At 40.7% G+C, this 27225-nt stretch overlaps 1 protein-coding gene across 3 annotated transcripts in view; it reads left to right on the plus strand.

Moving 5' to 3' along the window:
• The window catches only part of MAP2K6 (mitogen-activated protein kinase kinase 6), a 120943-nt gene that overhangs the window by 82853 nt on the left and 10865 nt on the right, over positions 1-27225 (plus strand). For all 3 annotated transcript variants that reach the window (XM_032209993.1, XM_032209991.1, XM_032209994.1), the window contains exons 3-10: positions 744-792; positions 1788-1901; positions 4677-4796; positions 5950-6066; positions 9209-9260; positions 12463-12590; positions 18367-18444; positions 20870-21009. In XM_032209993.1, the coding sequence (XP_032065884.1) occupies positions 744-792; positions 1788-1901; positions 4677-4796; positions 5950-6066; positions 9209-9260; positions 12463-12590; positions 18367-18444; positions 20870-21009 (798 nt within the window). The remainder of the gene's footprint in view (positions 1-743; positions 793-1787; positions 1902-4676; positions 4797-5949; positions 6067-9208; positions 9261-12462; positions 12591-18366; positions 18445-20869; positions 21010-27225) is intronic.

Raw genomic sequence — 27225 nt, forward strand, 5'->3', positions numbered from 1 at the left:
TTTAAAGGAATTAGTTATTCTTTCAACCACAATACTATCTATAGGAGTACAGAAAATATTCAAAATAATAATTCTGAATAAATATTATTCAAAAGATGGTCTGTGAAAATGGACCAAATTTCTAACCACCAAGCAGAATTGTGAAGAATATTTAAAAATTGCCTGAGTTTCCATTTTTTTAACTGATCAGCAAAGTAATTTACCTGTAATATAAAGAATGGAAGAGATCAATTAAGTAAGCATTTAACACTTAAGATACATTTAAGGCTTAAAATGTATTTATGCCTGTTCACAAACTATACTTTGAAGGTCCTTTGAATAATACAGTTTCTGCCTTTTTATAATTGTTGCTGCTGCATTTTTTAAAAAAGTTCTTACATTAAAAATGTTCAGTGTTTTTTTATCATTATACACATATTAATTAAAAATATTTTTACAACTTGAGATAGATAAAAAATTTCTTGTGATAGCTAATTATTGGCAACCCCTAAACTTAGATTCATATTTTAAAAATTACTTGATAGGAGATTCACATATACAAGTAATAGTTTCTTTAAAGAGCAATATTTTCCAAGTATACAATTTAAAAATGTATTAATTCCCAAACTCTCCTAATAATGCAATCCAAATCAGCATTTTTCCCCTCTGAGTAGATTAATGCATTTTTCTATACAATTATTCATAGGTGTGAATTTAAGTGCAAATCAGATTATTTTCTGATTTTACTTTTCTTAATTTCACAGGCCACCTAGAGATTTGGATTCCAAAGCTTGCATTAATATTGGAGACAAGGTATGATGAAGATAAAATATGGTGGGTGGATCTGCTTGTGTGCTTGTTGGGAGGACTAAGGTGGAAATTAATGAAGAAGTGAATAGGAATGAATGCAGTAGTCTTATAAGTGTGTGTATGTGTGTGTGTCTCTGTATGAATATAATTTTATTTCTCACTCTTGTTATTTACATTTTTATATATTATATCTTGTATCTGTTTAATCCAGCATTCAAAAAGCTTTAACATTTTTAAATGATGTGGGGTGCTTTTACAGGCATTGAATTAACTTTCAATTTAGAGCATCAATATAGGTAGATACTCATTCAGCAACCATTCATAATTACAATGGTGATATTATGGGGGAACTTAAAAATGGTCCTCAGAGCTCTGGCTTTGCCATTGTCACCACGGCAACATGATGGTCAGTGCCCATCTTGCAATTATGACAATACAGCAAGCCATGTTCAAATGGTTTTGTTTTCCAACATTTTCTAATGGCTTCCTATAATCAAAATCAATGGGAAAGCCATTGGGGAATCAAAAGTTGTTCCTGTTCTTGCAGTTTTTTCACCCACCTGTACTCTGCAGTGTCTGCTTACACCTTGCCTGTAATACTCCCCTCACCCCTGCAGCATCCATACACCTGCCCATGACCCTGAGTGCTTGTTCACAATCCTCCTTCACCTGCAACTCTCACCTGTGGTGAAATCAGACGCTGAATTACATCTGAAGTGATCTGGAGAATGGAAGAGGGATAAAACTGCTATTCTTTTGGGTTCCAAAGAGAGAATATCTCTTGTGCAAACCACTTGTCTAATCTAGTGAAAGGGAGGGGGGAACCTATGCAAACAATTAGGCACACAAAAGTAAAATTATTTAATGTGTGAAAATCAAGTGTTCATTTCCCTTTAGGGAAACAAAGTCTAAGAAAACGGAAAGTTAAACAGCTCACCTGCTTTGGCTGAATTGGAATGAAGATCTGCCTTTTAACTTCTGTTTTGTTTTCTTCACAGAACTTTGAAGTTAAAGCTGATGACCTGGAGCCAATATCCGAATTAGGACGTGGTGCATATGGGGTGGTAGAGATGATGCGACATATGCCCAGCGGGCAAATAATGGCAGTGAAGGTAGAGTAAGATTCTCTCCTGGTGTGCATTAACCGTCCAACTGTCCAAATTCACCCAGCTCTTCTTCAGGATTCTGAAATTGCAAGATGGATGAGATCAGGCCAAAGTGTAATGGTCAGATTTCATTCAGTTTTGAAAGCCCCAAATATCTGGCTCACTTGTACATTGGTGAATCATAAGTTGTCTAGATCTACGCACATACAGTCATTCATAAAATTTGATCCCGTATTTGCATTATGTTCCATAAGTGCTGCTTCCATATTTAAAAATCAAACATCTCTTTATATTTTTTTCTCCTTTTTGTGATTGATTGCCACACAGGAATGGGTTTTAGAAATTATTTGTGGTTCTTTACTAATTTATATATATATAAATATGTGTGTGTGTGTGTGTGTGTGTGTGTGTGTGTGTGTGTGTGTGTTGGCTTTTTTTACAGCAATTTGGCTGCTTACATTGGAAACAGATTTTTCTTAGCATGTAATATTTCTTTCTTTCTTTTTGCTTAGAATGAGTGGAACAGGTAGTCCTCGCTTAACAATGGTAATTGAGACTGGAATTTCTATTCCTAAGGAGTGTGATCATAAAGCACATGACATCCCTTGTAGTCACAGGGAATACTAGAACTATCATTGCTGAGCGGTGCGGTTATGTGATGTTTGATCTAACAGTCACTTTGGTTAACTATGGAAATTCCATCCCCAATTAGGGTTGTTAAGCAATGACTAAGTTTTTTAATGTGGGTTTTGGTCTTTCCTTCTAATATCTGGTTTTATTGTGAAGGCCTCAGATTAACCACAGTTGGAATATGCTAAGATCCTAAATCTACTTCAGACCTTGGTTTAAAGTTTAGGCACATGTAGACACGCACACGCGCGCGCACACACACGGACTGCGTGAAGAGTGAAAGAATGCTATTTGCAAAAAAAATCTGACTGACTTAGAACTTCTACTTAGTTCTTTGTAATATGCCTTTACAATGATATATTTATAATTATGTATTTAAAGCATCATATTCAATAATATTTAGAATTTACTATGGATATTATAACCATTGAATATCATTACAGCCATTGAACATCAATGGGTTTTTTGCTTTAATATAAATTCCTGGTAGCTAATCACCCATACAGATCATATCATTAGATAATTTCATTCCAATATTTTAAATATGAAAATTTAAAACAGAAAGAGAAAGAAATATTTTGTCCCCTTTCCACTGAATTAAAACACTTGAAAAAGAATTTACTGCATATATTGATGGCAGATTCTACTGAAACTGATTAGCATACAAAATATAATTGATTATGACTTGCTCGTTTCCTTTCTAGAAGCTGTGAGAATGGTAAAGTATGCCTTTGGGGAACAGACTAGAACTTGTTTTTAAAGCAATTACAATTACATGAAATATAAATTTTCTATGGAGTGCCAAACTGCCTATCAGTTATATTAGTCACAGATTCCAGCTGTTTTGACAACTACTAGCCTGATACAAATATATTATTGAATCCAAATTACTGCTAAACCATAGTGTACTCCCTTAATATTTTGATAATATCCAGATACAGAGTCAAATCATGATTTAGCTTGTTGAGGTAACCAATGCCTAATAAAAGATACCAAGGTCAACAAAGGCCTACTTATCCCTAGTGAGCACAGAGACTGGATAAATATGAGAGCCTACTCAATCGAGGCATGGATAGCAAGAATTCAGTAGATGCACATACATGCACAAACACCTTTCCCATGAATGGCAGAATCCTGGCAGAGTGCATCAAAACTGCCATTCATGCAAACAGCTGTGTTGGATTGGGGCAGGTGAAGAATGCATTCCTAAACCTGGTGCACATTCTGTGGTCCCTCTTTATCCAGTGCTCTGCCATTGTTGCTTTGTTAATGATAGAAGACCCAAGAAAGCAAATATAAATAAACGGAGAGGGGGGAAAGAAAAGAAAAGCACTTACGTAATAACAATCATCCTTTGCCCTTCTATAGCACCTCACATCTGAGGATCTCACAGTGCTCCCCAGACATAAATTACGCCTGTGAGGTAGGTAAGTGTTATCATCCCCATTTCACAAAGACACAAAGAGGCTTTTAAAAAAGTTTCGTATTGGAGTGTCTGTTATGGGGCACTTGTAGCCTAAGCTTATGTTTATGCACTCAGTAGTAGATTATACTGGATTTCAACAAACTCACTCTCCACCACTACCACTGGGTAAGTGTGCCAAAGACTGCAGTCTTCTTATTTAAGGCCGTAAAAGCCCTTGAGTTTTGTCAAAGGATGCTGGGATTCGGGGTAAGGCTCCCAAGCCACAACCTTGGCTGGCTTCAACTTTTGTGGCTGCCATCTTTAAACCTAATTTGAAGGCTTCCTGCTTCTGAGAGTAGGCCAGCAGGCATTTGTTTCTCCTTGTCTTGCAGTAAAAGAGATGAGCCACTAGAAAAATAACTGGTTAAATTAGCTTGATAAAATAAGCCAAACTCCTAGGTCTGCCAATGTAATGCTACTGCTGTGAAAACAGCCCTGGCTGCCAGTTAATTTTGCGGTGTGATTGAAAAGGTAGCTATCTTCTTTAAGCACCTACAGGGCTAATTGCCTGGACATGTTTGAAACTCTCTTTGGTTGATTCTGTTCATCCATAAGATCAGGGAAGAGAAGGTTTGCTTCTGGTAAGATCTTTTTGACGGATGGTCATTGTTTTGACAGCCAGGTGGTTGTCTGATAAAGCATCCATGATTAAAAATAGGAAGAGTGAACTGGCTCTTGTTTTCCAGCGAATCCGAGCAACCGTGAATAGCCAGGAACAGAAGAGGCTATTGATGGACTTGGACATTTCTATGAGAACCGTAGACTGTCATTTCACTGTCACATTCTATGGTGCACTATTTCGAGAGGTAGGACTTAAGACCTTTTCATGCTTTTATCTAGGACATAGAAAATTATACTAGCTTAACCGGATGGTCATTTAGCCTGGGAGTGGGCAACCTGCTGGGCTATTCCAAGTGTTGTCCTTCATTTGACAACTGATTGGATCTGAAACCAAATAATGCATGGATTTCAGTTACTCAAACTCGGTCCCATCCTATTATTTAATATGCCTTACAACAAACCAAAATACTATAAGTTGGTAATTGCTAAAGATTATTCAGAAGGGGGTTTGCGCCTTCTTGTGAAAAAAGATGGACTGCTTTAATAACTGGCAGAGAGCTTGCGGTGGTCAAATAAAGCCCAAAGGTTTTCTTTAAATCATTTTCAAACAGCGCATAACCAGTTGTTACAGTAAGACCCCTGGAGACAATTCAGTTGATACAAAATATCTTCAGTATATACACAAAACCCACAAAGAAACCCAGGCACGGACAGAAGGTTCTGAACAACAAAAATTTCATTTGACCTAGAAGATGAAAAGCTCGGTGGAGAATAGCATGTATTTTCATCCAGCAATGAAAAATAGCAAAAGAGGTATTGGAAGGATGTGTAATCCCAAATCATCTCACTAAAGAAGAGTTATGCTGTTGGAAGATCTGCAAGACTTTTTTGGGGCTGCATTAATTATGGCTGCCTTAGTGTATCAGACTGTGATGCTAGACTTTTAAAATAGCAAAATCCTAACAACAACAATAACAAAAACAGCAGCAGAATTTTCTTTCATATCCTTTCATCCTTTTCATAAACAATCAAATTAAGCAGTGATTTAGAAGGTAGACCTCTCTCTGGTTGAATTTTATTGATCAAACCGTTTTTATCTGACAAGCAGCTTGTAAATGATTTATTTTCTCTTGGTACTATTATCTAATTTCTGGTGCCTTTTCCCCACACATCTATTGCTCATTGCTTCCATCAGTCAATCTAAATAATTCACATTCCACACAGCAGCTAAAGACTACGGTGTGTGGTAGGCCATATTGAAAATCTAACCTAAGTCGACAAGAAAGTTTTGGAGGTGGTGCATATGTGTTTTGGTAAGGATATGTTTTGGTGATAGAAACTGGTCAAAGCTCAAAATCACTTATGTGTTCTCCCTTTCACCAACTCCCATTCGTCTAGGGTGATGTGTGGATTTGTATGGAATTGATGGATACCTCACTGGACAAATTCTACAAGCAAGTGATTGACAGGGGCTTAACGATTCCTGAGGATATCCTAGGGAAAATAGCTGTCTCTGTAAGTGCTCTACTTTTTAAAAATTGAAATTCTCTTTCAAAAATGATTTAACATTGCTGCGGCTGTAAGTCAGGGTAAAAGAAAAAAAAACAGTGTGACCACACTGCTTAGCAACAGTAGTTCTGGTAGTCCCCGTTGCTGTTGTTATTAAATGGGGATCACGTGTGTACAGTGCGTTTTAAGGGATTGTTTCTTTTACCGTATTTTTCAGAGTATAAGACACAGAAGTATAAGATGCACCTAGCTTCTGGGGAGGAAAACAAGAAGGGGGGGGGGAAATCTGCCTCTGTCTCCTAGCAATTTTCCTCCTTGCAGCAAACAGTACAGATGATATACACTGTTTGTGGTGTTACATTTCAGACTATACTTGTACAGATGTTGTTAAAATTGATGTGGCTTTCTGGAAGTATACATTATTCTCTGCTATTTAAAAGAAAATACAATAGCACTGGGTTGCAAGCATTTATTTTAAATAGTTGCTTCATTTAGTTAAGTTGTCTAGAACAATAATAAAACAGTCTTTAAAAAATAAGTCTAATAATTTGAACATTCTATAGGCATTTATAGTATTTTTGGAGTATAAGACGCACCCTTTCCCCCCCAAAAAGTGGCTGAAAATCTGGGTATGTCTTATACGCTGAATACAGCATTTTTTTGCCTCCTGAAATTCCGCCCCTTCACCAAAATAGCCTTGCATAGCTTTTAGGAGGCTTTCAGAGAGCTTCTGGGGGCTGGGGAGGGCAGAAATGAGCAAAAAATGAAATGTTTTTTTGCTCAAATTTGCACACCCCTCCCGGGGAGCATCCTATAAGCTTCCTAATGGCCTTTTTTGACAAAAAACAGGCCAATTTTTGAAAAAAAAAAAAACCCAGGCTATTTTTTGCTCGTTTTTGCCACCCCCCTTCCCCACTCTAGGAACACTCTACAAGCCTCCTAAGGGCTATTCATGCCCTTTTTTTGAAAAAAAAAGGGGGGGCTGTTTTGGGGAGGTTTGCAGAATGCAAAACTTTTTAAAAAAATTTGCCTCTTGAAAACCTTGGTGCGTTTTATACTCCAGTGCATCTTATACTCTGAAAAATACGGTACCTCCTGGCAGCAAACAGCTTAGCCTGATTAAAAGTAAAAAAAATCTGCCTCTGTCTCCCAGCAATTTGCCCCTTGCAGCAAATAGCAAACAGCCAGTTTCACTTTCAATTTCAGCAGGGCTTCCCTATGATCAGCTCTTTCAGGCCGCAGGAATTGCCATAGCCTATTGCCACCTCTGTAAGCCCAATTTTCCTGTTTGCTGCAAGGAGGTAAATTGCTGGGAGGCAGAGGCCAAAGGGCGGGGGCCGGTGTGGACGGGGCTATATTTGGTGTATAAGATGCATCCAAATTTTCACCCTCTTTTACGGGGAAAAAGGTTCGTCTTATACCTAAAAAATATGGTAATTAGAAGATCTGATATTGAAAATAAAATTTGATTTGGGCCTTACCCTTCCTGCTTCAAGCATGAGCCACCTTAGTTCAAATCCAAATGGGTTAGATAAATGATAACAATGTTTTCTGCGTTAAATACCTTGATAATCTGAGATTTTTTTTAAAAAAAGATTGTAATTTGTAGGTTTTGGGGCAGAGTTCTATGAACTCTGGAGTGGGGAATCTATTTGTTTTGTAAAAGTAAAAATCCACCCCCCCAAAAAAAAGTTGAAAAAAAAAAAAGGATTGTATTTATGTTTTGCTTAGCTGACTAACTGAGGTTCTTATACCTTTCACTAAACACTAGGGCTGAAAGTGGGGTGGGGGGAGCTATCGGTTGGAAGCCAGAGCTGTCAATCGCAGCTATATTTCCTCCTTTTCTTTCTTCATACCTCTAAAGAGCATGGAAGGAAATGCAATTATTTGGTTTTATTAGTCTATCTGTCTGCAGTCTGCAGCTTCTTAAACCCTTGAGGCAGGAGAAAGGGTTCTGGGTGCAACCTGATCTGCTTGGAGTCAGTTTGCAGACAATCTGCCTTCATTTAAAAAAACAACACACATTTGAAAATGGACTGTAGTAAAAGCAGGTGCACAGAATTATTATATAGCTATCTTTCCTTAAAAGTTTCCTGGAATACATTGATGGAAGTGGTGGCAGTATTTTTGTTAATGGGGAAGGAACCGTTCTCAGGAAAGGAGAAGATCAGGACCAACTTAGGTACAACAAAAAATATCTGTTTAACCTTTTGACATTTCTTGTGTTTATACAGATAGTCCTTAACTTATGACCACAATTGAGCCCAAAATTCATGTTGCTAAGTGAGAAATTTGTTAAGTACACTTTGCCCCATTTATGACTTTTCTTGCCACATTTGTTAAGTGAATCACTGCAGTTGTTAAATTAACAACACAGTTGTTAAGTGAATCTGGTTTCCCAGATTGACTTTTCTTATCGGAAGGTCGCAAAAGCTGGTCACATGATCCCAGGACACTGCGACCGTCATAAATATGAGTCAGTTGCCAAGTGGCTGAATTTTGATCAGATGACCATGGGGATTCTGCATCGGTCAGAAGTGTGAAAAACGATCACAAGTCACTTTTGTCCGGTGCGTTTGTAACTGAATGGTCACTAAGCAAACTGTTGTAAGTCGAGGACTACCTGTACAGTAAGGTAATTGATAATAGGAGGTGCATATTATTTTATTGCAAAGGAATTTTTAAACTTAATCCTGCTTGGTAACCAGCGCTCTGTTCATCCCCCAACTCTTTCTGTTCTGCGGGGGAAAAATAATCAAAACAGATCCTTGCTATAAAAACATTTGATTCATTGGGAGACGGCTGGAATTTTAATCAAAAAAATTTCCCCTGTAAAGATGCAGAAAGGATGGGTAGAGTCTGACCCTTGGAAAAAGGGCTCCTTATATCAACCTTTAGCTTGGCCATGCTGCAAAGGGTGTTTGGCATGAATCATGTTTTATTATGTTGGTATTAGACTGCAGGCTCAGCATTCTTCTGCTGGTTAATTACCAAGATGCCCAACCCCAGACTGTCTCTACCTGGGGTTAAGTGTTGAAAGGGTGTGTGTGTGTGTGTGTGTGTGTGTGTGTGTGTGTGAACTTGTGCCCTGAAAATAACTCTTTCTGCTTCAGCCGCTGCAGCTGATTCTCTCTCTTATGCATTTCAGATTGTAAAAGCATTAGAACACCTACATAGTAAACTCTCTGTAATTCACCGAGGTAAGTAAGCACAAACTTGGTGCTTCAATTCTCTCACTCAGCTGGGAAAGAGGGGGCAGGGCTTTTGGATAAAAGATCTCTCTTATCATTTAACCCCCGAACCCACATATATTTGTCTCTGATTCCCACCCTTTCCCCCCTCCTCCTTCTTTTCCTTCCAATGCTTCTTGGATCTTGCCATTGACATTCAGCTCTGAAAAGCTATGGTTTTTTGTTTGTTTTAAAGAAGCAAAATCTTTCATTTAACTACCCTGGGTCCAAAGTGAACAATAAAGAAAAACCCCAGCCAACCATTTTGACTGGGGGGGGGGGAGGCTTCCCTATGGGGATGTCACTGCAGCCCCGGGGCACTGGGCAAGTAGTGCTTTTGCATAATAGTGGCTTCCTGTTTTCCCAGATTTTTTTTTTTCACTGAAAGCCTTTGGACAGACAGTGGAATGCCATGCTATTATTCTAAGGCGACTACTTTGTATTACATCGTTTAGAATAACGGTTTTTTATTTATTCTATTGTATTATTTTATTTTATTATTTTTTAAAAATTATATTGCTGCTTACTCAGTGGTGGTGTGGTGGTTAGAATGCAGTACTGCAGGAGTTTGATTCTGAATTGCTCAAGGTTGACTCAGCCTCCAATCCTTCTAAGAGCGGTAAAATGAGGACCCAGATTGTTGGGGGGCAATAGGCTGACTCTGTAAACTGCTTAGAGAGGTCTATAAAAGACTATGAAGCGGTATTTAAGTCTTAAATTGGGCTATGGAGAGCAACTAAAGTCAGGCCAAGCTATTCTGACTTAGGGGACAAACTGGCTCATATGCTTTGATTAATCAGTAATACAACTGAAAAGTTAAATGCTGTCCTCTGGATTGTAACTTAAAATCCTGCCTCACTGTATTTTGTGGACATCCAGGCTGGAGAGATTTTCATTGGAGTAGCTTGATGAGCAGATAGTTATCAAATTAAGAGCCAGTTTTGACCTCAAAGCTCTGTGGAATGCTCCCGTGCCTTAGTTCTAATCAGAGGTCCTGTTTGTCTGTTTTCACAATAAGGAAACACACCTGCCATCTTTTCTGTCTGAATGCTGTAACAGATGGTGAATCCAAAATGGATAAATTAAGCTTTGTGACTGCCATGATCTCAAATAGTGCTTGTGTCATGTTAAGCAAACCAGTGTTGCAGAGAAGGAGGCCTCAAACATGTTCATGATGTGCATATACCACTAGTAATAGCACTTCTATATCACTTCACAGTGCTTTACAGCCCTCTCTAAGTGGTCTACAGAGTCAGCATATTGCCCTGCCAACAATCTGGGTCCCAATTTTACCAGCCTTGGAAGGATGGAAGGCGGAGTCAACCTTGAGCCGGTCAGGATCGAACTCCTGGCAGCGAGCTGAAGTAGTTGAGTTAGCCTGTAGTAGTGCACCATCATGATCATATTTGTAGCCCTGACTTACCGATTGCCATGTTTAGCTCAAAGTTACAATAATGTAAAAAAATAGCACTGCAACCAATCCTTGAATTTTATTTATTTATTAAACAGATTTACATAGCCTCCCAACTCACACGCGGTGACTCCAGGCGGGTTTAAAAAATTTAAAAATTCAGAATTTAACCCTCCCGTTTCCCCCACCACCACCACCCAAGATAGTTGACTTCGGAATCAAACAAGCCACTTGATTGGCTCCGAATGGATTCTCCAGGCCCATTAATGACCCTTGCAGCATCATGCAATCATGTGATTATCTTTTGCAGGCTTCACAACTGGTTTTTGACAAGCAATGTTCATGAAGGAGGTGGAAACAAAATAGCACATCGCAATCACATAACTTTTTTTTCCTTAGTGATTGTGGCACTTAATGACCAAGGGGGAAATGAATTTATAAGCTCTTCATGGGATACACTTAGTGACACAGCACTTAGTGACTGAGTTGCTTGGCCCAATTGTGGTTGCTGAGCGAGGACTACTTTTATGATCATGTACTATAGTTTAGTGTGACTTGTGACATTTGTTAGTAGGATATTAGAGGGCCACTTTTAAAGTTAACTGCTGTAGTGTTTAAGAAGTTGGCTTAGGAAAAGGAGGAGACCCAGGTTCTCGTCCCTCCTCAGCCACTGAAACTCCCTGGCTGACTTTGGGCTGATCTCTCGACCCAATCTGCTTCACAGAGTTCTTTTGGGAAAAACAATATAAGTGAGTGTTATGCATGCCATCTTGAGCTCTTGAATGCAAAGCAAGGTATAAATCGATTGGTCAAATAAGTACCGTATTTTTAGGAGTATAAGATGCACTGGAGTATAAGACACACCAATGTTTTGAAGAGGCAAATTAAAAAAAAAAAGTTTTTCCACTCTGCAAATCTCGTGAAAACGGGCCCGTTTCCCCCCCCCCCAAGGCATGAATAGCCTTTAGTGGGCTTGCAAAGTGCTCCCCGGGGGGGGACGACAACCAAGCAAAAATGGCCCATTTTTTGCGAAAATGGGCCCATTTATTGTAAGAAAAGAAAGGACATGGATGGCCTTTAGGAAGCTTATAGAGTGCTCCTGGGGGCTTGGGGGGGGTGTAGAATTGAGCAAAAACTGGGCCGTTTTTTGCTCATTTCTGCCCTCCCCAACCTCTAGGAGCTCTCTAAAAGCTTCCTAGAGGCTCTACATGGCCATTTTGGTGAAGGGGGTGGGGTTTCGGGAGGCAACAAATGCTGTATTCATTGTATAAGACGCACCCAGATTTTCAGCCTCTTTTTTTGAGGTAAAAAGGTGTGCCTTATACTCTGAAAAATACGGTAAGTATCAACAATTAACCATGTTTCATTTTGCTCCATGGAGAGAAGAAACTTTGAAAGAAAGTATGTCTTCTCAGTGCCAATTTCTAGGTTTTTCATCCTGATTAACACACAGCTAAAAGCATTTGCCATTCTGTTTGAACTCTATTAGCTGTTTCCTCAGTGTAAATTAATAGTGGAATTATTGGTAGGAATAAACGCCAGACTACAGTCTATGGAAAAATACATTTGTGTCTGCGTGTGTGCATTTTGTGTGTAGATCTTTTTATTTTAAGCCAACAAATAAACGGTGCATTGCTTTGGGTGCCCTCTGCTGGTGACAACCCATGTTGTAGCCTGCTTCCTTTTTCACCATAATCTCCAACAAGAAAAAAAAAGGGAGTGCTTGCAAGCAATGACATTCCTCTGTAATTTCTTTTGCAGATGTCAAGCCTTCCAATGTGCTGATTAATACACAAGGACAGGTGAAAATGTGTGACTTTGGAATTAGTGGGTACCTCGTTGATTCTGTGGCTAAGACAATGGATGCTGGATGCAAACCGTATATGGCAGTAAGTGCAGTGAATCGTGAAACCTTCAGGGCAAACTGTGTCACGTCACTTACTATGCACACAATGGCAGATATTTGCTTTGTTTTATCAAATTTAAGATATATACATGTGCGTGTGCATGTGCACACACACATATACATTATATACATATACACATATTCTGTGTGTGTATTGTTCAGTCACTAAGTGACTGTCCATCTCTGTGATCCGTGTGTGTGTATGTGAGTGTGTGGGCAGTGTAGTGGTGAAGATGCTTGCCTCCCACTCACAATTCAATCCTAGATAGTTTTTCAGGGTGCAAAGAAAAGGTATCTGCTGCGAAGTCCATGTGGCATCAGGAAGGGCATCCGGCCAGTAAACACTTGGCTGTATTCAGTTATCCGGACTCTAACCCGAATTAAGAGATTAGAGGGCCTTAAGAAAGGGTGTTTTTATGTATGTAGTCTACATTTCTAAGGTATTCAAGGTTGCTTTGCATCTGAACACCAAAAAAACACCATAGAAACAGCAGAAATATCAGAAAGGCAGTAGAAGAATGAAGGTCTAAAGATTTGGCTTGGTGAAAATCTGTTAGAATGACTTTGTTGGTTATCTTGTAAAATGAAACAATGTTTTAGAGTAGCTGTTTTGCTCTAAGGTGCCAGGACTGAACCTACCACATTCTGTCAACGGGAGGATCTGAAATAGAGACTCACAATATGACTTCCTGATGACCATTTCCAGCCAGTGATGTTGACCAAGTTCATAATGACCTATTTCAAAATACAGTTCTCCACAGCTTATAATATAATACAATATAATACAATAGCAGAGTTGGAAGGGACCTTGGAGGTCTTCTAGTCCAACCCCCTGCCTAGTCAGGAAACTCTATACCTTTCTAGACAAATGGCTATCCAACATCTTGTTAAGATATATTACAACTATGGTAAGATAAGTTACAACTATGGTAGTTATGATTAACTCTAGTTCTTCTACAGTGAACTTCTAAATGAATACTGCGAAAAACCAAGATAACACCACCAATCTTGGGTCCCATGCCCATCTAACCAATTTTCATACTAGCACTGAAACTGGAGAGACAGGAAGAGATTACTGGGACCTGTCAATTCCCAGTCTTCAAAACTAGGAAGAGGACGTGTAATTATTCGGAACCACCATAGGCATAAAGTTTGCAAAACAAAACTATCGTGGCTGGCTGGTGTGCTGCTTTCCTGCCATGCATCCAGCCATAGGATTCTTTGTTGGTTTCAATTCAAGTAAATGTTCTAAGTACCTCTCTAGGATTAGACGATAGACCCAGATAGAAACTCTGCAGTAAGAACACTGGAGATAAGAAGCCACATACACATGTTCACTTTAAGCAGAAAGAATCATTTGATGCATTATTCAAACCAGAATGAGAACTTTGACTGTGCGCAGATAAGCTGATGTATCCCCCAGCCTTTCCTTTTCAGAGGCAGTGAAACAGCTGGATTGGAACTCTTGATCTTTCCTTTGGAGACCCTTGAACACAGGGAGAACAGTCGCTGTGCTCAATCATATCATGGTGCTCCATGTACCTTTAAAACCCCAAAGAGCATTTAACATTTACAGTATTCCCCCCTCCCCCAAACTTTTCATCAAGTTAGACTGGCCCAGATGAGGCGTGTTAGATTCTGCCGCAGTACAATGCAATAGATGCCTTTGGGCAGTGATGTAGCACTTTCTCAGCCTTCCTGAAGGGAATGTCTGGAGTTAGGTACATACATTAACAGTTCACACAGGGGCTGGTAATTACAGCTTCTACTCTGGCAATTAAGGTCAGCCAAAAATGATTGAAACCTGATACTATAAAATGAAAATGAGATACAGCATATGTGCAATCTGCAATGCACACTTAATTAGAAGTAAACTATCTTGAACATCTTTGTAAAAATCTGAGAGTATCATGAGACTCGGACATTATAGTTCAAAGTTGAACAAGTATATCCAAGTAATGTTTATTTTTTTGAACTAAAGAACTTGGAGAGTCTCATATTCCTTGGGAACAAGGAAGCAGTAGTTTCTCTTTTCTTGATTTTTTTTCTATGTTCTTAAGAACTTCCCTCCCAATACCTTAATCTTAAACGCATTCTTGATGCGTGACTACTAGAAACTGTAGTGCCATATAAGCATTTAGTTCATTTCTTACAGAAATACATACACTTTCCTACATTTGCTTATAGATTTCCTGTGCCTTTGGCTGGAACTCTTTCAGCTTGCACACACTGAGCCAATTGTGAATTCAACAGAAATGAATTTGTCACTGTCTCGGCTGCCTTCTATAGGTTGTGCATGGGTGGCCATGCCATCTTAATACTATAATAAACTTACCAGGATTACAGACAAATCTGCAAGGATCTTCTCCATCACAATTAAGCAAAATGCACAAACCTGTCAGTGAGGATGCTCTGCTGAGAAATTTACCAAGCATGCAGGGCTTTGGAATATTAACACTGTTGTTTTGGCTGCCATCTGTGATTTCTTCCCCTTTGAGGAGTCTTTGCAATCTGCTGCTTTTTTCTACTAGCAAGATGTGATTATTGGCTTCAGAAAGCTTGCATTCTATCCCATTAAGGAAGACAACAGCATTTTTGGTTGCCTTTTTTTTTGGAAATACCCTCAAACTGGAGAATGTATAGGATGGGAGTTGTGCTAAGTGTTTGTTAAGATTGGCACCAGCTTCTCAAACTAAAAGCAAGATTCTCACCCAGCTTTGTTGGCAAGATTTATTGAACTGAAACTAATTTGTACAAGAATTTCAAGAACTGATCATACAGAACAACTTTTATCTCCTGGAATTTCTTAAGAGTGGAGACTTGGTCTGCTTTCCCTTAATGACCTTCCCATAAAGTGGTGAAGAGGCAGATATCTTTGCAGAAGATGGAAGACCTTCCATTTGCCTTTATCAAACAAATTATCCTGAATCTTTATTAGCTTGTGATGATCTTTACCTCAAGCTTTCTTCACAAAACATTTTACCCAGTCATTCTGGCAGCACTCTGTCACCTTAACTGTTAAAAAAATCATGAGTTGGGGAAGGCAAGATCTTACCCACTTCTTCCTGGTATCTGATAGCAATAGTAATAGCACTTAGACTTATATACAGCTCCATAGTTCTTTACCGCACTCTGTTCTGACTCAGCCTTCATGAGCCCCACTCAACAGCCTACTCGTGAGGAGAAACTCCTTTTTATTTAGAAAGGCAGGAATACACCGCAATCACTGACAAAGCTCCAGGTCACACATCCATAGGTGATTCACAAGCTGTCTTTGTGTTCCCCGCAGGGAGCCTCAATTGGCACTTCAATCTCAACACAAAGAGTATTGACCAATCTGGTTAGTGGCAAGGAAATCCTGTCAAGGAATCCACCGGAGGGAACTCTTCTGGAGCATGAACAAATGTCGCCAACAACCATGCCTCCCACACCCCTCCTTATATCCCAGCCAAGGAGGGGCTTGTTAACGTCTCCTCCTTTTCCTGGATAGCTGGCCCTCAGTCCTGCATTGATCTCCTCTCCACACTTCTCCGTGCATATGTGCATCTGGGACAGGATCCAGCTGTTCCTCCCACTCTGCTTCTCTGGGTTCAAAATTCTATTTAGGCTTGATTTTAACGATTTTAATGATTTCTGCATATTTTTTATAATTTCACATAGTTCTTCAAATTCCCAGCTTTCCATGATGTGCAGTTCTAAAGTTACAGTTATACAGTTCTTATTTCAGAGTTCTGGTCCACCTTAAATTTATCTACTTCAGCTACTGTGGGGAAGAGCGATGGGAGCCATTTTAGTCTTTTGTTCTTCCTTAATGTCCAGTTCCAAAATTGCAGTTAGTTATACAAGTCTTATTTTGAGGGTCTGATCCACCTTAAATTTCAACTACTGTGAGACCGGAAGAGAAGCCGGGGGCATCTTATTCTTTTGCAGAGGAAAAAAAAGGACAAAAGGAGGGTGGGGGGGAGAACCCTCACATTTCCCAGTTCTTGACTCTAATAATTCTTTCCCCTGTCACCTTCCGCCTCTGGTCAGCCACAGCTGCTCAAAACATACCAATTGGAACAAACTTGCAAACAGGCAGATTTGGGTACGTTTCTCTTTTGCCTCCTGCTTTCCCATATTCTGATTTATCGCAGTTGGTTAATTAGAACTTCCCGCACAGTCAAGGTTAGGTTATCAGTTATCAGTGAGAAGAAGTGCCTTTTTTCTTGATTTTTTGGAGTTGCTTCAAAGCGAAGTAAATCCTTCGGAAAGTTTGGTTTCTATTTCAAAACCAAAACCAAATTTAGAGTTTGTATTTGAGTGAGTTTGTCACTTCTCTGCTTTCTCCTTTTCTGTCCGAATTTGTTTCAAGCAAAATAGCTTTTTTGGGGGGTGGGGGTGGGTGGGTTCAACCCTCTCTTTCCTTTCTTTCTTTCTTTTGGAGAAAATCCCGGTCTGACCATCAATATTATTTATGCTCTCAAGATTTCTTTGCCTTTACCAGGTTTGATTTATGGCTGTGGGTTAGATAAATTTTCTTACCAGTCTTTCATCTCTTTCTCACCCTCCTGTTCATTTGCTTAGACAGGAAGTCAGCATCTTGTCAGCCATATTGCAGGCTGTCGCCCCCACTTCGATTCATAAGGCAAATCTCCGACCTGCGAGGGACCTGTTGCCTCCCTCTGGGTCTGATGAGACTCTGCCTTTCTTTACCCCTCCCCCCTCCAGGAGGGTTCTGATCCAAAAAAGGATCACCAGAGTAAGTTTGTCAGACAGGGTTCATGTGAGGCTCTTCAGAGCTCACATTCCCCACGTTTGTGCAACTGGAGAACTTCCTGTCGAATCCCCCTATTACCAGTACTTTGATTATTGTAGCATAAGGGGAAAAAGAGAAAAAACAATATCTTTGTTGATGTCAAAAGTAATATGGGGAGGGATGAATGTGTCCATTTGTGCAAATGTTTGGGGGGTGAGCAAAGGCAGGCATTTGTAGACCCTTTTTGTCTTAATTGTTCTTGCCTTCTGGAAGCTCTGTGCATGCGCACAGTGGGAACAGGCTCACACTGTTCTTCTGCCTCGCTGGTGTCATGCTCCGGAGGTTCTGGAGGCAGCACATAACTCCCAGATGGCCCTGGCCCCTACTCTGCCTCCTTCGCAAAACTCCAGGACTGGCCCATTTTCCTCCCCAAGCTCCTCACTGTCTGACTGCTGCCAGCTCTGCAGGCCACCAGCAGACCACAACACTTCTATCCTAGAAAGGGAGGCAAATTGCTATTTGTAACTAACCTGGTTCTTGTAAATATACTGTCCTGTGCTGTTGCATACTAGATTGTAATACAATTTGGCTACTTTGCCTTTGACTCAAAGCATATTGTATAGACCCAGACCCAGTTTAAGTTGATTTAATAACAGTTTGGCCTGTGAATGTGTTACGTTTGTCATAGCAGTAGTAGAACATTATTCCATTCCCTGAGTAAACACTTAAAACTAACTATCGTGTTTCCCTGAAAATAAGACAGGATCTTATTTTCTTTTTACCCCAGAAATAAGCACTTGGCTTTACTTTCGGGGAGGTCTTATTATTTTTGAGGTGCAGGAGGTGGCGAGTGTGATCACCTCATGGCTGCTGCTGCTGCATTGCAGTATTTTCGGGGAGTGCTTATTTTTGCACATGCGCTCAAAAGCCCAATTGGGCTTATTATCTGGGGAGGTCTTATTTTCAGGGAATCAGTATATATCAATTTAATTTTCTCTCTCTCTTTTACTCCCCATTCAAGCCTGAAAGAATCAACCCGGAACTAAACCAAAAAGGATACAGTGTAAAATCTGATATTTGGAGTCTGGGGATTACAATGGTAAGAATACATTACTGAAGAATGATGCCGGGAATAATTTTATTATTTATTCTTTTCTGCTGACTTTTGCAACTCAAAATCCTTGTAATCTGAAATGGGTTTAACTGCATTTAAATTAAGAAGGTGTGTAGCGTAAACGTACGGTTTCAAAGAAAGGGGAAAATTGCATGGAAGATTCTTGAGTGAATTGATTGTGTTCTGATGGCAAGTCATTGTAAAAGAATTTAGAACTGACCTTAGAGAAGGGATGAGAGAGCGCCACTATGGGGAGAAGGAGAGTGGGATTTTAAAGATGGACCAAAAAAGGAGAAAGTGTGAGAAAGAAACTCAAGGTAAAGCTTGTCTTGACTTTGTTGAGTATAAAATGAGAGAGAGAGAGAGAGAGAGAGAGAGAGAGAGAGAGAAACTTTAAGAGGTTTTCAAGACTCAACTCAGTTTCTCTTCAAGAAGAAAGACACCGTAGCAGGCCTGTCAAACTGGTGGCCCACGGGCTGAATGTGTCACGCACAGGCCATGTCCACCATGACTCCGCAAAGGCAAAAAGCATCACAATACCTCACGATAAGTCATGACATGATCGAGTTTAACAGAGGTGCAGTAGGGATTCAAGGAATGCTGCTTTATTGTTGAATGGTACCATAGAATCTTGAAAACCTATTTTCTGAGTCCCATTTTGTATGAAACAAAATCAAGGTGGGAATATTTTGAGTTTCTTTCTTATAATTCCTTCTATCTCTGGACTATCTCCTGTCCAGGTTTCTCCGCCTCTCACGATTTGCACCTGCCTTGCTCTGCCTCTCATGATTTCCCAAAGTCTGCTCTAAATTCCTTCAGGGTCACACTTCTCCCTAGCGCCGCTTAACAGAGTGACCTCCCGTTACTTGTCCCAGCTTCTGCCAACCTAGCAGTTCGAAAGCATGTAAAAATGCAAGTGGAAAACTAGGAACCACCTTGGTGGGAAAGTAACAGCGTTCCGTGGTCCTTCGGCATTTAGTCATGGCAGTCACATGACCACGGAAATGTCTTCAGGCAGCGCTGGCTTTTCAGCTAAAAAACGGAGATGAGCACCGCCCCCTAGAGCCGGAAATGACTAGCATGCATGTGTGGGGAAACCGTTACCTTTTACCATGAATCCCCACAGTTTTTTACACCCTTCCAAAGGTAAGCATCCTTTAGAAAGCATCCTGACTGGCTGTTATTGATTGACTGATAAAAGAGTACACAGTTAGTTCCTGACCCATTCTCTCTTCCCATAACTGTTTGAATTCAGCTGCATATAGAAAGACGACGTTTAGCTTGTTTTTATTTTGCTTGTCTTGTTTGTGTTTTGGGAATCTGCCTGGTTTGTACTCTTTAAGTGATTTAAAGAGTGGTCCCTTTTCTCACTCTCTCGCTCCCCCCCCCAACTTATTGGGGTTTTTTTGCAAAATAATTGTATTTTCTGGGCAAAAGCCAGAATTTATTGTGCATCACCTTTATGCAATAGGGGTGAAAGAATAAACCGTTCAGGGAAGCCTGGTTGGGGAGGGGGGGGGAAGCAAACCCTTTCAGAGTCAGAATTTACCCAGCACTACGTTAGCTATAAGAGCATAATTTATAAACAACTCCCCAATTGGTCCATGTGATTGGCAAAAGAGTTTATCCATTTAAATTTAGAATGGGCTTTTTATACTTTCTTCAGAAATGGAAGAATCTTAGCAGGTCCAGCTATCGTCCTCAGCCATAGTTCTGCATTTGCTTGTGATGAATATTGAAAAACCAGGCAGCAGCATACGTGGGTTGCGTGTCTGCAAACGGGGGGGAAAAAAAGCCCTATAGCAACCATCCATCACAAAGCTCGTTCCATTGGCACCATGCCCGCAGGAGAGAAATACGCATTTGGGGTGAACATTAAGGTTCCTGGTAGCAAGTCAGAATAATTCTCTTGGGAACGATTAGTCCCCTTTTGTTGCAACAGCCCTCGTGGGCTGGGCAAAGAGAGGAAAGCAGACTCTCCCCTGGCATCCTCGTGTCTTCTAGAGAAGCTGTGGGTACGTGGCACAAACCAGAAGAACTCGTCTCACATATTTCAAAGCTGCAGCTTTGAAATATTCCCAGAGACATGCTGTCTCCAGAGACTTGCACAGGCTGTGCCTCAGAGGCACCAAATGAGCCCAGTGTTTCCAAGGAAAAATGGAAGAGGGAGGGGGGTGGGAGAAAAGCACAGCCTCCGGCGCAGAAATCACAAAAATAAAATCCAAACGAAGTTGTAATTTCAGCTCTCAGCCTGCAGGTGGCAGCGTGCAACAACATTGGATTGAGTTTGGGTCCTCTTTAGCAGTAGTCTTTTCATATTTTTCTTTGGGCAGGCATGGGGGAGAGGGAGGGGGAGAAGTGTCTCCGGAAGATGTCTTGATGTCTCCCTGTCTTTTGTTTTTGGACCTAGATTGAATTAGCAATCTTGCGGTTTCCGTATGACTCCTGGGGGACGCCGTTCCAGCAGCTCAAACAGGTAGTGGAAGAACCATCACCACAGCTCCCTGTAGACACGTTTTCAGCTGGATTTGTCGATTTTACCTCACAGTGGTAAGAACATTCTCCCTGAATCATGGAGAAGTCAGATACCGCTTCATTAACCTTTGAATTTGCTCACATATTACTGGGGGCATACAGGTGTACGCTGACATGCTGACCAGAGATAAATGCAGCTTAAAATCAGGCAGTTGCTTCCAAAATGCACTGCAATCCCCAAATGACAGAGGATGCCTAGATTGTCTCTAAAATGTGTCATTTCTCACAAAAGGAGAAATTGACAAGGGAAAAAAAAACCCAGTTGCTTATGAGTTGCTTTCTATCTTTACCCCAATCAGTCTTTTAATACAAATATTGGAACAGGAGTGCAGTAGTTGTTCAGGAAGGTAGTAAACATGTAATTTGAATATCAAGTTATACATGTTTTTGTTTTTAAGTCTTACAATGCTTATCCTTTGAAAATGAAGCATGGATGAAAATGGGCACAACACTAATGGTCTCTGCTACTCAAAGTAACCTTTTTTTTTGTAATAAAAAGTTTTTTATTAGATAAACATTAAAAACATTGGACATAGTGCAACATTTCTGGCATAAACATTTCCATATAGTGATTGGATCTTACAACAATTACATTTTATATCAATTACATAGGTGTATGTAGTCAGTCAGTTGATCCTTTCTTTTATATAATTACTAATCGTACAAATACATATTCAATTCCTACCTATCACACATTCTTGATAGCATATTTTTCAATTCTTAACTTGTCTATGTTTTTCTGTCCCGGCCTTTTCCCCTCATTTCTAACCATTGGTACCATTTGTTCCAGATTTTGTGATATTCTGTCTCACCCCAGTCTTTGAGTTCTAGAGTCAGTCTGTCCAATCAACTAGTTCTAACAACCATGCTAACATTTCTGTTGTGTCCCCTTCCTCTTTCTCTGTCCTTTACATGTCTCGAGCTGTAAACTGTAATGTTCTTAGTGCTGGGAACAGATCTGTTAACTTGTGTTCTTAAAGCATTAGCTTTACATTATGTGATGTGTGGAATATTATTCTTGAATGAGAACAATTAGGCACCCACATATCTGTCTCTGGTCTTCACAGTTTTCTCTTTTAAAAACAGCAAAAAGGTGGGTGGGCTAATTGATTTTGCAGTTCTGCTCAGACCTCCAGATGTATTGGCATCTAACTCACAGTGCTGCAGACCTGTCCATCCCATTGGACTGAGTTTCTCCCAGAACCATGAAGGATGCTTTCTTCCAGATGTCCGGCTGCAGCTGTATCATTATTATGCCTTGTAAAAAGCTCTTTCTACAAAAGTGTCCTGCTCTTTTTATTCTTTCCAACCCAGAGTTAGTAACCAAATAAGCTAAAGACTCTGCCTGTCCATAAGCACAATAACTATCTAAAAACAGAACAGAATGCAACCAGATTTGTAAGGGGAAGCCAACAAAGGAAAGGTTTTGGTTGAAACTGGCCAAACTTGTCCAGGGGATGCGAAAAACAATTCCTAATGGAGTTATGTAACATTTTGGAATTCTGCTGACTGCTTATTTCTGTCCCCACTTTTTAGGTGACACAGTGTCACTTGCAACCTATCAGACCCAACCCAAGGAAAGATACACAGCTATCCTCAAACACAGAAAGAGAGAGAAAACACGAGTGGTCCTCGACTTACAACATAACTGAGCCCAAACTTTCCGTGGCTGAGCAAGACAGTTTGTTAAGTTAATTTTGCGCCATCTTGCAACCTTTCTTGACACAGCTGTGAAGTGAATTTGGCTTCCCCATTGACTTTGCTTAATCAGAAGGTCGCAGAAGGTGATCACATGACCCTGGGACATTGCAACAGTCATAAATCCATGCCAGTTGCCAAGCATCTAGTTTTTTTTGATAACGTGACCATGGGCTGCTGTAATGGTTGTAAATGTGAAAATTGTCATAGGTCACTTTTTTCAGAAACGTAACTTTAAACAGTCACTAAAAAAATAGTTTTAGGCTGGGGACTACCTGTACTTTATTATACTGAACAAAATACAGACACCTCCTATGACTGCCACTAGCAAAGATGTTGGAAAGAATTCCAACCTCTTTATCTTTCCCTCCATTGATATGTTTATTATTAAATATGTTCATTGGAAGTATAGCTGGCAGATATTTCTAATGAACGCATCATTTTCTATTCTAACCTTAAGGGAGATGAGCAGTCTAGAAACATGAAATATAAATAAATAAAATCAAAATAAATGTTGACACTTGCTCATAAACTAGAAATCCCAGAATATAAAACAAAGCTTGCACGGGGCAATAACCCATATTACATAAAAACAATAGCAACGCTAAAGTATTAAATACTGAATGTTCATTCTGAATTACTCCTAACCTTGTAATAAATAGTGCCAAACAAAATAAGCAAAGGAAAAACAGATGAATGTTGTGAAATGAAAAATCTCAAACCTCTTAAGTGTTTCAAAACTGTTTTAGCATAGCAGGTTTCCATATCCTTGAAAGTTTGGGTGTCATGCACAGTCTTCTGTTCATTTTCTTGTTTGCCAAGGATAAAGTGGTCCCCAGCAAGAATCAGTAGTAGAGAGTTCAGATTGGATCAGCCTGGAATTAATGGGAAAGATGTAACCATGCAGAACATGTGAATCCTAATCTCTGTGGCCTGTGATCATTGCCTGTAAATAGTGACGGTTAAATTTAGTGGATCTGAATTTAGGAAAAAGGAAATATTACCCCAAAAACTATTGAGGTGGGAAACACAAAAACCAGAGAAAGGTCTACAAAAGTTAAGATGGAGTGAGAATGAGGTTAAAACAATAGGAGAAAGAACAACAAAGGGAAGTAGAAGATGCATACATAGAAGGAAATAGAAGTTGGTATCTTATATCAAAAGTAGTTATATATATTCTTAATTTCCCACTTAGAAGGCAAAGCATTGGCAAAAGAGAAAGTAGGCTTAAATTATTGTGCTAAAATGATGAGCTGGCTCTCTATCTTGGACTTCTTCTGAAATCCTGATTAACACATTGCCCCCTAGAGTTGTGGGTTGATTTGTTATTATTGTTATGTCTTGTGTTGGTTTCTGTTTAGGCCTGTTGGATTTATTGTAATTATTTTCTGTAGAGACTTTGACTCTCATAAAGTTATTTTGTATTTTTTTTAATTTATATTCTTGGAGCCTAGACAAAATATATCCTTAGTTTAGAATAAAATTACTTTGTGAAATCTGTAAATAGTGAGGTGGCCACAATAAGATTGCAACCAATAGTAGGTCTTACTTATATTATCCTGTTAATCTTGGAAGGTGACACATTATACCCAATCTTTGCAAGTTTAGTTTCCTGAGTTCTGATTGTTTAAGGATTTTGTGTATAAATAAATACAAATAATTTTTAAAAAAAGAAAAAGGAAGACAATTTTTCCGATCTGTTTTGTGTGTGTGTGGGGGGGGGGGTTAGCTGGAAGTGGGTTTTTAGTGGACATTCATCCATGACTATTAAAGAATCACCTTGAAGCTTTCTATAGAAGCTTCATTGTTTTGTAAACAGTCAGAAGTCCTCAAAGGAAATGGTCAAGGTACAGTAAGATTTTTTACTGTTTGCTTTACGCAAACTGGCTTTACTTCCACTGCCCTCTTCCTGAGCTAAGCCATGTGTGTCTGAGTGAACTTTTCCTAAAGGACTATTTACAGTGGCTTTCAGGAAATGTCACATTGACCTCCCAGAAGATTATGGAGGAACTGAGATTGGTTTCTCAGAGTTTTAAGCCATTTTGGGGGTTGGGCAAAATACCTTCAGAAATAAAATTGTGGTAAGAAATACTTAATTAAATTAACTATTAAAATTAGGGAATTAAAATTAGTGTGGAGAAAGCAATGTGTAGTTCTCTCATTTCTGAAGTTTGCCCATAAAAGTGACATGAAATGGAATTCTGCTCTTTTCTTTTGTCAAACAGTACTTGGCAATATTCCTCGCGTTGCTTTGGAGGGATTATATATATTTGGGAGCATTCATCTGGAGAATGGAAAAATAAAAAGCTTGATGACTAACTCTTCTATAATATAGCTCAAATCTGTTCAAAGTAGTTAGTAATATGGTGATGGTTTCCTGAATTCTGTGTCTCATAGTATAAAAAGTAATGTATCCAACTTCATTTTCCAGTAGAATCGAGGGAGGGGTTACGTATGGGTATTGTCACAGTCTGATTGGTCCATAGACTGAGGGAAATTTCTTTAATATTCCTCCTTTCCCATTGGCTCCCAGTTTCCTCTCAGTCTTTTGGTCCAAGCACTGTTGTTTTGGCTCTTAGGTAGGAAATTTTTTATAAATTCATTATAATTGATTATTTGATTCGATTGATTAGTTTCTAAATTCCAAATTATATCAGCTGCGGCCCCAGGAGCAGTCTTTTCTGCTTCGTGCGGCTTGGGAGAGCCCTTCGGGGCATTGCCCTCCCACTCCGTGGGCCAGGAGCCCTGCTCTGATCCCCAGGCTGGCGGGGGTGACGGGCTTCAAAGCGCAGCTCCTGGGAGCTTGCTGCAAGCCGCAAAAATTTAAAAAGAGACTCCGCGGCTTTTTTTCCAGCGCTGAGAGCCTCGGAGCACACGGAGATTCCCCAGCGCGCCGTTCTCCTTCACTCAGTTGCTGCCTTCTGCTGCGCTGTCCCCGATCAGCAAGGGGCCGCGGCGATTAAAGGACGAGTCGTGGCTCTTAAAAGGCAGGCCACGGCCATTCCAGACTTCTCGGCAGTGCATTTGGAGGCTCCGGCGGCCATTTTAAACTGCGCCACATGCAGAAAGCCGTCCGAGGAACCGCATGGCCGCCCCCAAGCTCCTGCATCACAGCCACTAATTGAGGCCGGCAGGACATTGTCCTGAATACAGATTTGCAGCTCCCGTAGCCCAAGGCACCGGTGGAACCTACAGTGGCCTTTGAATCTGGACACGTGAGTGTTGCGATGGCAGCAAGATCTGAGCCTCCTCAGACCCCATTAGAAGCCTCCAACGAAGGCAGGGAAGACCAAACAGATAGGTCCAGAACGAGGGCTGCAGCCTCCAAAACTATGGCAGCTCAGCGCCCTTACAGAGCAGCAACAAGGGATGAACTTAGTAGACAGAGAGCTCTGGAGAATACCATAGCCAGAGCAGAAAAGCAGACCCAGACCACCAGGCTCTGTTTGGCCAGCAGATCCAGGTCCCCCATCAGACCTTTATCCACCCAGTTGGGCTCTCCCCGGAAAGGGTTTAGTCCTTCCCCTTCAGTCTCCCCATCTAGACCCCATAGGTATTCCAGGCAGGGGGCTTCCCCTTCCCCTTTTATATCCCCCAGAGACGTTGGGGGTGGGGAGGTGGACCCCTTGGAGGGTCTTTCTAGATCTTACCACACCTCTGCAGGGTTAGCTCCCCAAGATCCACCATTACCAGGCCCATTGCAGGAGGATCTTGAAGAACTAGATCTCCTGCCCGAAAGTATTAAATGCCTCATTTCTTCAGCCATCTCACGTGGCATAGCCAACATGTCCCAGAGAGACAGGGCCCCTCACCCTGGCAGGGCACCGGGGGTTCATAGGCAGCAGCATCTCAGGCCCCCATTCCCCTCCATGGTCAGTGAAGGTTCCATTTTGGGGGAGGACAATCACTACGATATGGGCTTCTCAGAGGATGAGGATTCAGTTCCTCCAGATCCCCCCACCTTTCTGGGTCTTTTTCCACCAGCCATGTTTAAAACTCTGCTACACGAGGCCAGGAAAACAACTAAGATTGGAACTGGGGATCCAATGGTCCCTCAGCCTAGGGACCCCGATCTGGCTATGTTTTCTAACACCACCACAAACAAGGAGGATATTCCTGCCCCCCCCCCCCCCATTCCTTGACATAGTAAAGAACCAGTGGGCCAGTCCTTCCACCTTTTCAAATCCGGGCAGCAGCAATCGCCTCTTCTACAATGTGGAGCAGGCTTTTGCCCAGGTCCTGCAATTGCCAGCAATCAATACACCAGTAGCAGCTCTGGTTGCCTCCTCCCCTGTAGTTTCTGGGGATGCGGCTGATAAGATGAAGCCGGAGGACAAGCATGTGGAACTTACCTTGTGTAAGAACTTTAACGCTTCTGCCTGGGCAATCAGATCGGCAGCGGCGGCCTCTTACTTTAACCACGCAACCGTTATGTGGCTCCGTCAACTCCAGGAGCGTATTCCGATCCAGGATGAGCTTCTGCATCGAGACATAACTAAGATCATAGCAGCCTCTCAATTCTCAGCCGATGCA

Source organism: Thamnophis elegans, chromosome 2 (genome assembly GCF_009769535.1).
Source record: "Thamnophis elegans isolate rThaEle1 chromosome 2, rThaEle1.pri, whole genome shotgun sequence".
In the NCBI taxonomy this organism is placed as follows: domain Eukaryota; kingdom Metazoa; phylum Chordata; class Lepidosauria; order Squamata; family Colubridae; genus Thamnophis; species Thamnophis elegans.